The sequence below is a fragment of the Eleginops maclovinus genome, chromosome 22 (assembly GCF_036324505.1).
Source record: "Eleginops maclovinus isolate JMC-PN-2008 ecotype Puerto Natales chromosome 22, JC_Emac_rtc_rv5, whole genome shotgun sequence".
Classification (NCBI taxonomy): domain Eukaryota; kingdom Metazoa; phylum Chordata; class Actinopteri; order Perciformes; family Eleginopidae; genus Eleginops; species Eleginops maclovinus.
In genome coordinates, this window is record NC_086370.1 from 15,435,700 (window position 1) to 15,449,770 (window position 14,071).

The window sequence follows — 14,071 nt, forward strand, 5'->3', positions numbered from 1 at the left end:
TTTTACAGCGTGTTGTATCATTGTGAATAAAAGGGCTGATAAAAAATGTAGTTTATTAGAATGTGTGTTATTTTTGGTTTAATTTAAAGAAGTCCCTCTCCCATTGAAATTGTATTTGTAAATTGTTGATTGTTTAAAAAAATATACAGTAAACTCATATTTACATCATCTGATTGTTAAGAATAGGTAAATGTGGATCAGTAAAGACAAAAATGTGAGTGGTTTGTTTTACATGTATTTGACAACATGCCAGTGAAATAAAAGACCTATTGTGACAAAATGGGTGAGGTCGTTCTGTCACATTTTCCATCATGTCATTTATGGCCAGGTATGTATATGGTTAACAAATATTTGTTATTGTCACATGGTGAAAGGCAGCTGTAGGCCTATGTGTCACTGCTTTAGTGTGACGGGCAGACATATGGGTGGATTCTTTAAATGGAAACTCTGAGTCCCACCCACAGCAGTCAAGTACAGACAGAACTGAGGCTGCTTTTTTTTTTAGAGAAACGTCTTCAAGGAAGAGACTGCAAGCAGACTAAAGTAAGTACTACAATCAAATAACTATTCAAACAGGGCCGAGCTAGAATGACACATGATTCATTAGCTTACATTACAAGTTATGTGTGGATAAGAGGGAACTATTTTTGTAGGCGTTTTGTAGTCGTTGCTTTGCTGTTCTCGGCGCTGTCGTTAGCCTACCAACCTTATTGCATAATGTCTTTAACCATTTAAGGTTTTAAACTCCTCGTCTTGCTCTTGCTTAATTTTGCTGCTTTAATGTCGATAGCTTATTTATGCTTAGCCCGCTTGCTAGGTTAGCTTAGTTACAGCATACAATACAGCGGATACAGCCACATTATGTAAAGTGATTGGGAGGTAACGTTGTTTTCTACTGAAGATTAGTACAGGCCTGAAGCGGCGTTGTAAAAGCCAGCGTTCGATTAAAAACGAAAGTTGTGTATGTGTTATGCACAAGCGAGTTTAATGACTGTTTTCCCTTGACTATTCTGTGTAGCATATTGTTAGATTATCTGTGCAGTGTACTCTACCTAAAAATGAAGTAATTACTAATGTTTCGCCGAACTAGCCATATTTTTAAAAACTTGACACACCCTACAATAAAACATAATGGAAAAAGACGTTAAGGTTAGCTGATGATAACCGACACTGTCTTAAACCACACATTTAGCAGTTATTATCACCTCAATTTGTGGACTTTGGTTATTTGTATGACATGTTAACCCTAAAACTTTACATTTCTTAACTCCCTAAGCAAATGGTTGTAGCCTACATTGGTGTTGAGATTTGCACCTTTGCATTGTGTTTCTGAAAAGCCGCGGCTTCTCACAGTTTGAAGTGTGAAAGAAGTTAGATGCGATATATTTGCACCTTAACAGGAATGAAATGTGTTGTGTTAAACCTGAACCATTTGACTCCGAAGTAGACAAACCATGTGTTGTGACCAAATGTGTTTTTGACACTAGACTTAAGGCATGAGGATGAACAGGCTAAAAACAACAGTACTGCTGTCTCTATATCCTGGACACATTTTCCTACTAAAATCCCACGTAGAATAAGTGATGTATTTGCTGAACTTAAAAGCTTTTGTCTTCCTTTATTGGAATTGGACATCTGTGTAAGGTAGCTTCCCTACCTATTCAAACACAGCCATGTCTGTTTCTGTGTCCATAAAATGCAAAGCAGAGAAACGTTCCATTTAGTCCTCCAAAGTCAGTCTTACCATGGAACAAGTAGGCATACTGGAACAAGGGCATTTTATGTTTCGCTAAAACTAAAAGAAAGTTTCCTCACCACCCCACCACTAAACTAATAATGTCGCTGATCCAATGGCCCTGCAACAAATAGTTTTCAATTCTTTGTATTGCAGTGGCACTTCAGTACTTTGGTACACACAAAAAAAAAGACTGGTGAGTGCAGACATGTTTTTAAAAAAACAACAGAATCAAGAAACTGTTCAGGTAGATCAGACTGGTATTGTCCATTAATATATGATAAGCCAGATCTATATTTTTAAAATCCTATTATAGAATTGCCCCAGTTCTGAAACATTTAGATTGTCCCTGCCTTGTTGAAGGAGAAATTAAGGAGGGTTAGGTTTAGAGGTGGGTGTGTTTAAAAACTCTATTTTTCGCTATGTCATTGTACTAAGGATGTCATTTTTGGGAAACACACATGACAGTGTACTGAGAAAGGGCCAAGGTGAAGGATTGAATGAATCTCCCTTGTCATGAGGTCAGCATTCTTTGACTTATGGCATCTCAGTCAAGACACTTTGAAAGTCCTAAAGAGAGCCACTGTCTCAGAGATTCTGTGTTTCTAAAGAGAAACTACGAACTAATGAGAAATCTTCCCACACAATAACAGCATACTTTTCTTTTGTTTTTGTTCTACCGACAGATAAGAACACATATGTTTTTGTCAAGGTTGCAGCATAAGGCTATTCCACATCTTTATTAAATTATTTGGTCATGTTTGGCAGCCCTTTTGATTGACAGGTCTCTTTTTATTCTCACAGCCATGAGCTACCCTGGATACCCCCCTCAGGCCGGCGGTTACCCACCACAGCCTGGGGCTTACCCTTCACAACCTGGTGCCTACCCGCCTCAGCCTGGAGGTTACCCACCCCAAGCTGGAGGCTACCCACCGCAGGCTGGTGGCTACCCTCCTCAACAGCCTGGTGGCTACCCTCCTCAACAGCCTGGTGGCTACCCTCCTCAACAGCCGGGTGGCTATCCTCCTCAGCAGCCTGGTGGCTACCCTCCGCAGGCAGGAGGCTACCCCCCACAAGCTGGGGGCTACCCACAGGCACCACCTCAAGGTAAGCTATTGTGCTGTTATGATAAAGTATGATTTTGCCATTTGGGCAAGATTTTAGCCAAAGCTGCCTACTTTCTCATCCAGCAGATAAAAAGAATCACACTCATCACAATAGAAGATTTATATATACTTGTAGAAGAGCAAAAATGAGAAAATAAGAGTGTAAAGGTATTTTGTTGCCTATTATAAAAAGGGGTTGTCAGTAATGTTGTGTATTTAGGCAACAGGGATCATGAGACCTAGTCTTCTGTTGCTTGGATGAGCAATTCCCACAGTCCGTGCCTCACATAGTACTCCCATTCTCTGTCTAGTTCCCTTTCACTTACCTGTTAACTAATTGTGAAGTGAGAAAAAGGAAGATCCAGTAAGATCGATCCTTCCTGACTAACTTTCAGAATTATTTCAGTCATTTAGTCGCACAATGCGTCCTAAACTCTCCTGAACAGCTTTGTCTTTGTTGTGTGCTGCAGGCAGCTGGGGTGGGGGTCCTGCTGGTGGATACCCCTCCATTGGTCTTGGCAACTTATCCAACCCTGGATACAACCCTGGCATGGTAAGTTTGGCCTTAAAAATGACCTTAACCTTCCTCTAAAAAAAAATGTTTTGAAAATATGTGTATAATGCAACATCATCAGATTATTGTGTTGAATATTCCAGTTAGAATTAGTTACACAGCCATTCATGGAATATCACATCCTTTCACTTTGTGGTAAGACTTTTCCAAAACGTCTTCTTAAAATCCTCAGCATCGCCATTTTCTCTGTCAGCTTCTCTTTCTGCATAAGAAAAACTGTCGCATAACTAATTCATTTTCATGATTTTTAAACCTATCAATCTAAATCAATGTTTATTCCTTTTTCTTTTCTGAGTCATTGTCTTATTTATCATTATATGTTAACATATATCTGAATTTCCATCCTATTATGGCATGGCCTCACTTTTTTCGGATACTTTTATAATTTGAAGAAAACATGAGGACATTGTCCACAGTTTTTCCTCTGAAGTAAGATCCAGTGTGAGGGGTTATTATTTGTCAAAGAGAGATCAATTGCAGAAATATAATAAATGCATGTAAATCTAATCCAAAAAAGGTGTGACCGGCTGCCTCTGCTTTGCATTAAATACTCTTCAAACATCTTTCCACATTTTATGGGATACCAATCTTTTTTAAATCACAGGCCAACCAGACCCCTATGGGCATGGGGGGTTTTACTCCAAACCCATCCATGTACGCCCAAGCCCCTGGGGGGTACCCACCTGCTGCTATGCCTAGCGGGTACGGTGCCCCCGTCCCTAACCAACAGTCATATGGCCTGTACCCACAGCCAGGAGGAGGCATGCAACACCCCCAAAGCCAAGGGATGGGCTACCCTGGTCAGCCTGGCCAGCCAATGCCCGGATACCCCGGTGCACCATCACCCAACCAACCCATGCCAGGTTATGGAGGAGCACCAGCACCTACACCAGGTTACCCAAAGGCCCCTTCACCCAATCCATCCATGCCAGCTTACGGGGGAGGAGGAGGAGGAGTCATGCCAATAGCTCCACCTATCAATGTAAGAAACACTGAACACCCAAAAGTAAACTCTGTCTTTGTATAGCTCTCTGTGGTTTCGTTTTAAATACACACAGACCCAATGTTATGTCCAAATATGTTTGACTTTTTTGTTGAAGTAACATGTCATTGTGTTGTTACCTCAGAGAGGATTCAGGGGAACAATCAAGGATTTTCCTGGAGCTGACCCGCTCCGAGATTCAGAGGTGCTGAGGAAGGCCATGAAGGGCTTTGGTGAGTGTTATGGGCAGAGAGCTTAATAATATCCTTCAGGTTCTAACTATGTATCACTTTGTGCTGCCCTTTTAAAATTATTTAGTTGATCTTGGTTCTAAGGATCATAGTAAACTAAGATTTGTTTAGTAAATTACCTGTAGTTGTCTTTTATGGGTTTTTTTTCAGGATAATGGGTAGAAACTGACCAGTGGACACTTTCAATCACAATTATTATTAGTCCCACATAAACACAATTAAACACTTAAAATGAACAGCTCATTCTGCATGAATTCACATTTATTTTTTTGTTTATGAAGAGACAAACAAACTATAGAAACCGTGGGACCGATTTTAAAATGAAATTGGATAATAAAATAGCAAAAGCGTTTTGTTATCCGTTAGCTTACAAAGACTTTCATTTAATTATATACCAATTGCTTTGGGTATTTATAAAATTGGACATTTAGAGGTGTTTCACTGTCTACTGTATGATCTGTTTCTGATTTGAAACTGCGCCCCCATCTTTGCAGGTACTGATGAGCAAGCCATCATCGAATTGCTGGGGAGTCGCTCCAACAGGCAGCGTGTGCCTTTGCTCCGATCCTACAAAACTGCCTATGGCAAGGTATCAGTCCTGTTTATGCCTAATGATCAGTTTATGTGTTAGTGATGCTATTTTCCTTCAAGGGTCTAATGACTTTAAAAAGAAAAAACAGTTGTTGTCGAAACAGACACATTTCCTCAGTAAATAATTGTGTGTGGCTCAGTGTGGATTAGCAGAGTGTAATGGTGACCAGTAGACAACAGGTGCTGGGGCTGCCAGTAAAGTGGAAAGAGGATTGGATGTCCTCAGAGCTCATTATAGCCTCATCGCTTCTTGCAGTTTGTCCCAACAGCAGTGAATGATGGTTTTGAGTTATGCTAACCATGTGTCCATTTTCAGGATCTGATTAAGGACCTGAATTCAGAGCTGTCCGGAGACTTTAGGAAGCTGGTCATGGTCACGCTGAAGACCCCTGCTGAGTTGGATGCTTCTGAGCTCCACAGTGCCATAAAGGTACATTTTTACTGAAAAAAACTGTAGTAGTTTTATAGGGCCAAGGTGAGGTTTTCAGTTTGTCATTGTTCTGATTTCCTCACAGGGAGCCGGAACCGATGAAGCCTGTCTGATAGAGATCTTGTCTTCTCGTTCCAACGCTGAAATTAAGGAGATAAACCGCATTTACAAACAAGGTGAGATGCCTCGGGACTGTTGTGATCTCCTTTATCTCACAGTGACACAACACTGTTTTTGGAAATGTTATTCCATTAGTAGATCATCTCTGTCTATCTTTACAAACATAGCATGTGTAAACTGTACATGTTTAGCAAATATAGGTTTCAAGGTTTTATTGGTCATATGCACAGCATATACAGCGTATATGTTGGCAATGAAAATCTTATATCCCATGCTCCTCCAACAACTCAACATACATGGTGCGAATAAGATAAATAAAATGGTGCAAAAAGAGAGAAGAATATTTACAATATCAACAATAAAGATTTGAGGATGTGAAATGTATACATATGTGGAATACATTGAAAGTATTTAAATACTTTACACTGTTGACTGAGGAGGTATGGACAGATGCATATTACGTATAAACAGATGTATATGGCAGATATGTATAATATATAGATATGTGCACTAGAAACAGATGTGTATGGCATATGTGTATAATATATATATGTGTACTATAAACAGATGTGAGTAGACATTCACAGAGCTCAGGAGTTCAGCAGTCTTATAGCCTGTGGTATAAAACTGTCCGTGAGTCTGGTGGTCTTGGTCCGGATGCTGTGGTACCGTCTGCCAGACGGCAGCAGACAGAACAGATTGTTGCTGGGCTGATGGGGGTCCTTTATTATCCTATCGGCCTTCTTCCTACACCGCTGGGTGTAGAGTCACTAAGGACTAGCTTCTAAAGTCTATAAGAATATATAACTGAAATATATTTTTAGGAATTCTTGGGATTTATGATTTATTTGTTTATTTACAATTTGCATTGTTCTGTGTTGTTTTATTTGTTATGCTAATGTTATGGTCATCCTATCTTCAGTATAGTGCTAGTAGTTTGAGTCTTGTTTTGAATCTTAATTCCTTATAAATGCAGTGTTGTAATGCTAGTTTCCTCTTTGAAGCCGTAAAAAATAAATATTTCAGAAAGTCCGGTCAATAAATATCACATTAAGTATCAGCCTTCAAAGTTCACTAACTTGAGCCAACAGTATCTATATGATGGAACAATGTACAGCTTGTTAAGTTGTGTCATTTCCTTTTGTTACCGTTTCAGAATACAAGAAGTCACTGGAGGATGCCATCAGTGGGGATACTTCAGGACACTTCCGCAGGCTCCTGATCTCCCTTGCTCAGGTATGGATTTTATATTTATTATTATTATATAGATCAATAGTATACATATCTCTCAGAAACTACTTTCCCATTTACTTATTAATATGCTTTCCTGATTTCTGCAGGGTAATCGTGACGAACGAGAGCATGTCGACATCTCTCTGGCTCAACAAGATGCTCAGGTAGGTTTGGTGATTTATCTGCGCCTTGGTAGTTCTTGTATTGCTTTTACCTTGGCATATTGATCTGTACACACTGTTTCTCCCTATAGGCCCTGTATGCTGCTGGAGAAAACAAACTGGGAACAGATGAGTCCAAGTTTAATGCTATTTTGTGTGCAAGGAGCAAACCTCATCTCAGAGCAGGTATTCTCTATATATGTTAATAAGCATAATCTAATAAGTTATTCCACATTTAAAACACATTGAAATATAACTGTAGTGCCTTGTTCATAGTTGTACTGATGGTGTTTGTGTGTGTAGTGTTTATGGAGTATCAGAAGATGTGTGGCAGAGATATAGAGAAGAGCATCGGCAGGGAGATGTCCGGAGACCTTGAAAGTGGCATGTTGGCAGTGGGTAAGGACACACACACACAACCCTTAGCAAGGACAGCCTTAAATGGGTTACACCCAGTTATCATGAGTCACAATCTGTGCTGCATAATTATTTAATGACGAGTGTCTGCTGGACATGTTTGACGTACAATTCAACCATTAAACCTTTTCCATTGTCATTGTGTTACCTGTTGTTGTTCAGTTATGTTAATTCATCTTTGAATAAGGTGTTCTGGCAAATGGATAATCTCTTTTTTCCCGCTTATTTTGCCAACAATTGTCAGAATTATGGTACAGTAACCTGTTTATAGATGTGTTTTGATGTGAACCTTTTCAATCGTGTGCAATTCCATCAGTCCATATGTTTTCATTGTGAAGTGACTTGAAGTGCAGTGTGGAATGTTTCAGTTTTGATGCTGTGTTTTGTTTTGTTTTCATATATAATTTGATATTGTTCCAAATGAAACTTGGCTTAAAGCTGCATTACTCATTTGGCTAATTGAAGGCCAAAATCAATCCCACCCACAAACAAGCTGACTAAAGAAACCCTGACCTAACATCAACACGTTTTTATAGCTATGTTTGCCATATTTCCTGCCACCTGATGACTCATTTATTCACTCTCCTTTTTAGCTCTATTTTAGTCCCTACCAAAAGAGAAATACCTTGATATTTAGCTGCTAGATATGTGACCTTCTCCCTCGAGTTACTTACATTTCCTGGTTGACATTTAGTGTTGGACAGGCAGTGTACATCTACCTTTTTTTTTTAGCTTTAAACAGCTGCCACTAGCAATGGCAGTGGTGTGTTCATGAAAATGCGTAGAGTCAACCAGTATGTTCATGTGCTGGCCTCAAACAGGCTTAAAAGCTCCATAGATAATCTTCTATAGGTCCGTCCTTGGGAGTGGCACACCCTTAAGAGAGTTACTAGATATGAATATTGATGAATGCTGCTTTACATTTGCTCGTTGCCATCCTGTTATATTTTCATGGTGTAAGCATACGTTTCATTTCTCACTTTTCTGACGGCATATGCCTACCTTGCAGTGAACACAAGAAGTTCCTCTTTCATAATAGTAATAATAATAATAATAGTGATCTTGTTTGTTTAAAAAAGGACACAGAGAATGAATTAATGAGAACACTGCGCTTGTGTTAATAATACATATCTATTTGTGTTCCAGTGAAGTGTATTAAGCACACACCTGCCTACTTTGCTGAGAGACTTTACAAGGCCATGAAGGTGAATATCCCTTTTTTGTTAGATAGTATTCTTTAAATTGAATAAGTGTAGCGTTATATTTCATTTGTCTCACTCTCATTGCATGTATTTGCGTGTGTGCATGTTTTCAGGGAGCTGGGACCAAAGACACAACCCTGATCCGGATCATGGTCACCCGTTCCGAGGTGGACATGCTGGATATCCGTCAGGAGTATGTGAAAAACTACGGCAAGTCCCTGTACACGCACATCTCTGTAAGTATCTTCATCTATATTTATTCTGTGTAATGTAAATAGTCCTATTGCCACATGGATGATTGAGAAGCAACAACTGTTTTTGGGACAAAATGATTTGCTGACAAATGCATTTTGTTTGACAGGGAGACACATCCGGAGACTATAAGAAACTCCTACTGAAGTTCTGCGGGGGCAGTGACTGAAAAGGAAACACTGACTACTACATTATAGATCTGCTCTATAAATATCAGTTTCCTGCCTTATCTATATACACATGCCGCACACCTGCATGCCATGCCAGTGCTCTCAATGCAATGTTTACCTATTTTCAAGAGCAACATCTATATATTGCTACATATTGGTTTTTTTCTATATACAGTAAAAAAGGTCTTTATATTTTTTCACTTGTTATATCTTTGCTGGATATTTGTGTTGAATATGCATGGCCATACCATAGATTTGAAAGAGATTAAATTTGATTGTTTTAGAGCTATATATTTTTATGATATTTTATATCAATTTTGCCAATATGATCAGATAATTAATCTGACACATTTATCAGCTAATTATAAAGTTCAGTAATGCTGAATTACGTACCAGACGTAGAATATATTGCAGCTAAGTGCCAAAGTGGTCTGTCAGTGTTTGCAATTGCATTGTCCCTTCTATATTTGTTATTTTCTTTCTTAATCCTAATTGGCTTTATATGCAAAATAAACTGCCATTTGTGTATGGTTTACCTTTTTATTGAAGCATGTAAATCTTAAGCTTTGCATATCATCAGTTGTTGGTGATTTTATTTTCATGAGTCTCAGAAAATAAATGTTGAGAACTTGCGCTGAAAGTATGACGTTTATCTGTTTTCATTTAAAAATGCAACAAACGACAGTCCTCATCCAGATACAGATGTCTTGGTAAAATAAGAAGCTGTGTTTTCTATTTTTATCAGATGACCTATTAACCAATAGTAATATACTCCAAAACTGACAACCCGTTCATGATTGCATTGATAGTCCTAACACTTGGTAATAGACTCGGTTTACCACTAGAGGGCAGTGGAGTCCTAATCCAACACCAACAGCGACACCACAAGTGGGAATTTCAAGAAGAGCTCTTAAATATGCTCAGTGTTGAAGCATATTGATCATAATATGATGGCATCAGTTCAAAAGACATGATCACAATTTAGTTTAAATTAGTACCGGCAACATGATACACAATGTTTTCATTCCCCAACACTTAAAAACAGAGCATTTAGTCGATCAATACACATCCATCATTTCTCTTTCCTCAAGGGCTGTGATGTCAGCATGTAGGGCTGCACATGGAGCTCTCGCTAGCTTATTACATGCTGTTGGCTTCACTTAAAATGCTGCCGAACACTTGACTGTAGAGATGTGGCTCTGCGCTCGGCTGGCTACAGTAGTGTGTGTATGTCAACTGCACTACGATCAATAACTCTGTGGAGTGAGGCGGTGGAGGCCTGTCCTATTGATGGCATTCATAAAGCTGCCTTGGCAATATTAAACAAGTCTAGCTTGTCTGTAGGGCTGGATGGGGGACCCTTGGGCAACAGCCATCCTGGAAGACTCATCTTTGATTACATCATATTAAAATTGACCAGAAATGGCTGAAAAGGCTTAAGGGCTTTAGATGGATGTTTAGATTACAATAACTGGAATTTTAATGGAGATTAGATGCAATTAAATCGGTTTTGTGAAGATAATCTAGCCATAATTATAAGTCTTCTAAGGCAATTTTAAAGTGCCTTTGCATGGCATGTCTCTGCCCACACTGTAGTTTAGATATCATTATGATCAGAATCCTCCCATCTGATCCAGCCATGCAGCTGAAGGCTGTGTAATTCACTGTTAATTAGAAACCATGAATTGCTTAATTTAACATCTGTTATTACTGATATAGTCATCAGGGAATCCTCACAGGGCCTCAAGGTGTGAGGTATCAAGGGGAAATGTCTTTCCATTTTAAAATGTCTTAAAAATGATATATATATATATATCCTTTTAAAATTTTTAAGATGCTGCATCCTTTTTGAGGTTCTATTCAACACTCTCATTCACGTCGGATAACTCTATTCAGATATTAATAAATATCAGTATTATGTTCAGTTTGAGACAATTTTACCAGGATAAATGATTGCTGACAGTCTCTTGAATAAAAGATAAAGCTATTATCTGCTCTGATAATGGGCTGTCTGATAAACAAATCTGTTTTATAATATTTCACTAAATAATCAGACAGCTAGAAACACCAGCCCTGTTGTGTAAATAATATTCTCATTTATATCCCCAAGATAAAAAGCATCAAGCTGTTTTCTTTTTCAAATGTGTGTCCTCAGTAGTGGGATTCTGACACAAACGTCAGCAGAGGCGACCTGATTTCCTTTGATATGAATATTTTGTAATTAATTTTTCATCTAAAGGGATAGCACATGGTTGCACAAGCTATGGAGCCAGCATGGCAGAGGCGGAGAGAGAGAGGGGGAGAGTCATAGATGTCACAATGAGATTCAGTGCATGCATGAATAAGGTCATGGTTTGAGAGGTATGCCTGCAGACGCCTGCCTCTGTGCCAACAATCTTTATTCAGCTGCAGACTGGAAGCAGAGTGCATCCATCACCATCATATTGTCCTTTACAAATCCTGCTCAAATACAAAGCACATGATGCTTATATGAACACATATGGCTCACTGTCCTCTTTTATTTTATCCAACACACAAATCCAGTAAGCATTGAAATTGGTTGTAATGCAGCTTTGGATATAGAAACAGGAGGTGATAGCCTGTGGCTACATCGATAATATTATGCAAGGAATAAATAATATCCCTATTTCTTAAAGGCTGCTTAAGCATTTTCCAAATAAAAGAAATCTCAAAGAAGTCAATAAGGGTTTTACTGATTCAAGGTGTTTGAAATATAAAAAAAGATAACCAGTGGTGGAATAAGCATTTAGATTATTACACTAAAGAAGGTACTGCTGAAAACACATGAATGCCCCATTATAAATACAGTTCCCTAATGAACATCTAAAATGTATCTATTAGTAGCCTGCTTATAAAGCAGAAATGACTAGGAGTTATATAAAATAATATATTATTGGATACATTTACTGTTGCACTTATCTGTAAATAGAAGTGTACTGTTGTAATATTCATACACTGTTTATTGTGTCTAACCTTTTTTGAATTCAGCTGAACAAACGTTTTGTATGAAAATTGTAAACACTGTAGGCCTATGTGTAGCATAAAGTTGAAATTATATTTAATGGAAAATGTGGCACTACTTTGCAGGAAATATAAACTACTGACAACTTTGTCTGTGTTGGAATTCATCAGACACTTGAATGGCTGCCATAAATGTAGAGATTGAGATTCAACAAAAACCTGGAGCGGTCTCTTAATTTTTTCTGGAGCTGTATATCTCAAAAGTGGATTTAGTACTTAAGTAAATGTTACATTCCACCCCTGCTGACAACAGAAACATGTTTGCATTTTGTAACAATAAAAGGTGGCTTTACACTAAGGATGACTTTGTTGTTTACCCACCTGCACTACTGAGGTGACATTTAAAATATAGCTCCAGATTTTCATGCAAATTCTCTCCATTCTCATTTTTCCGCCTGGGATTTACAACGTACTACGGTTTGATGTGTACGCCCATTGAAGAAATAGGTGCGTTTTTTGCGAAAGTCCCGCCCCGTTTCTCCTTATATGGTCACTGAATGGCACGTTGATTGACAGCGGGCAGCAGCTGCTGAGTTGCTCAGACATGGCGGAGGATACAGTGTAACTGAGGCTCATCGGCGGAGTTACGTGAGTTTTCCCAGCAGTCGAGTCGTCAAATGACGCCCTAAATGATACATAAGAAGAGGAAGATGTGTTCGGCCAAAGCGTGCTTTGCGAGGAAGCAAAAAAGGACCTGAACAGCCACACACGAGTAAGATGGAAAAATGTATCGCTGTTTAGTGCAGTCAACAGCCTTGGGCAACAAATATGGCTTCTTGTGCCTTTTTCAATATGCTATAAAAATTGATCTCCCGTGCAAGCTAATGCCGTGGTGGCTCCGGCTAACTTCTGCAAGCCACGATAAGTTAAGTTCATTAGTCGCTCGGTACTTTTGATCGGTAAGGACATAACATCCACTTGGCTGTCTGGGTTAGCTGGGAAGCTACGGAACTACAGCGGATAGCCATGGAGCCAAAGCACAAAGAGTTGCTAGACCAGTGCCACCAGAACTTATTGGAGTCCATAACAGATGCGGACCGAGTGATCGAGCTGCTGATAGATTCTGGTACCTTGAGCCAGCTCGATAGGTTCGAACTGGACCAGAATTGTTCCTCCAGCGCCGAGAAAGTAGACCACCTTTTGAAGATGCTGATGAACAAGGAGAGCGACCATTTCCTCGACCTGTGTGTGGCCCTGGAGAAGGCATACCCTGACCTGTATACTGCCCTGTTCAGCAACAACGGAGGGGGAGGACCTGTGGACCACTCCACGGGTAAGAGCTGAAACCCGAACTACACACGCACACAGGCTTTTACTACCCTAAAACCATCATACACAGCCCCTTCCCGTGAGTAGCCTACAATCTGGGTGGTCTGGCGCAAGTAGACCGTGTGTGGATAACTGCACAACAGCAAGGCTTAGATCTTGATTTATTATTAACCACCGTTTGTATAAAATGCTAATAAAGGTTCGTTTGCAGTTTGCAAGTGAAAGCAACAGTGTTCCCCAACCACACGGTCCCTGAATGCAACACTATTCTCTGTTAAATGCACGCAACATAATGCACTAGCCTGTGTCTTTAAATATTCAGCAGGACCTGCAGATCTAACGCACAGCTTGTGGTTAATAGAGCCAAGGTCTAGCCTGTCATTATTCTCAGCCATGCTCTCTCCCTTCACTGCAATACACATATTACACATTCATGGTATAGGGTTGGTTCAACCAGGTATAGTAAATGTAGTCGGTGATATTTGTGCACCCTAACACGATCAATTCACCAATATCCAACTCTAACTCCAGTTTGT

At 39.4% G+C, this 14,071-nt stretch overlaps 2 protein-coding genes across 3 annotated transcripts in view; both read left to right on the top strand.

The window, feature by feature from the left end:
• The first annotated feature begins 368 nt into the window (after positions 1-368).
• Positions 369-9,864, top strand: anxa11a (annexin A11a). 2 transcript variants are annotated; one of them, XM_063874812.1, is made up of 15 exons: positions 369-543; positions 2,540-2,842; positions 3,312-3,394; positions 4,020-4,397; positions 4,543-4,630; positions 5,143-5,237; positions 5,556-5,669; positions 5,755-5,845; positions 6,946-7,025; positions 7,130-7,186; positions 7,276-7,369; positions 7,487-7,582; positions 8,747-8,805; positions 8,916-9,038; positions 9,164-9,864. In XM_063874812.1, the coding sequence occupies exons 2-15, from the start codon at positions 2,542-2,544 to the stop codon at positions 9,221-9,223; spliced, it is 1,719 nt and encodes a 572-aa protein (XP_063730882.1). In that variant the 5' UTR covers positions 369-543; positions 2,540-2,541; the 3' UTR covers positions 9,224-9,864. The 2 variants fall into 2 exon arrangements, with proteins under 2 accessions (XP_063730882.1, XP_063730883.1); XM_063874813.1 differs by having other exon boundaries at positions 4,167-4,397.
• Positions 9,865-12,819: 2,955 nt separating this feature from the next.
• Positions 12,820-14,071, top strand: part of dlg5a (discs, large homolog 5a (Drosophila)) — a 34,492-nt gene continuing 33,240 nt past the window's right edge. Inside the window, 1 exon segment of the mRNA XM_063875129.1 lies at positions 12,820-13,539. Within this exon segment, the coding sequence (XP_063731199.1) occupies positions 13,233-13,539 (307 nt within the window). The 5' untranslated portion in view covers positions 12,820-13,232.

Bases quoted from the DNA above. Each gene is read 5' to 3' on its own strand.
- anxa11a (XM_063874812.1), top strand. From the start codon at position 2,542: ATGAGCTACCCTGGATACCCCCCTCAGGCCGGCGGTTACCCACCACAG. The intron at 2,843-3,311 runs GTAAGCTATTGT...TGTGTGCTGCAG, and splicing joins CCCACAGGCACCACCTCAAG to GCAGCTGGGGTGGGGGTCCT. The intron at 3,395-4,019 runs GTAAGTTTGGCC...TTTAAATCACAG, and splicing joins CTGGATACAACCCTGGCATG to GCCAACCAGACCCCTATGGG.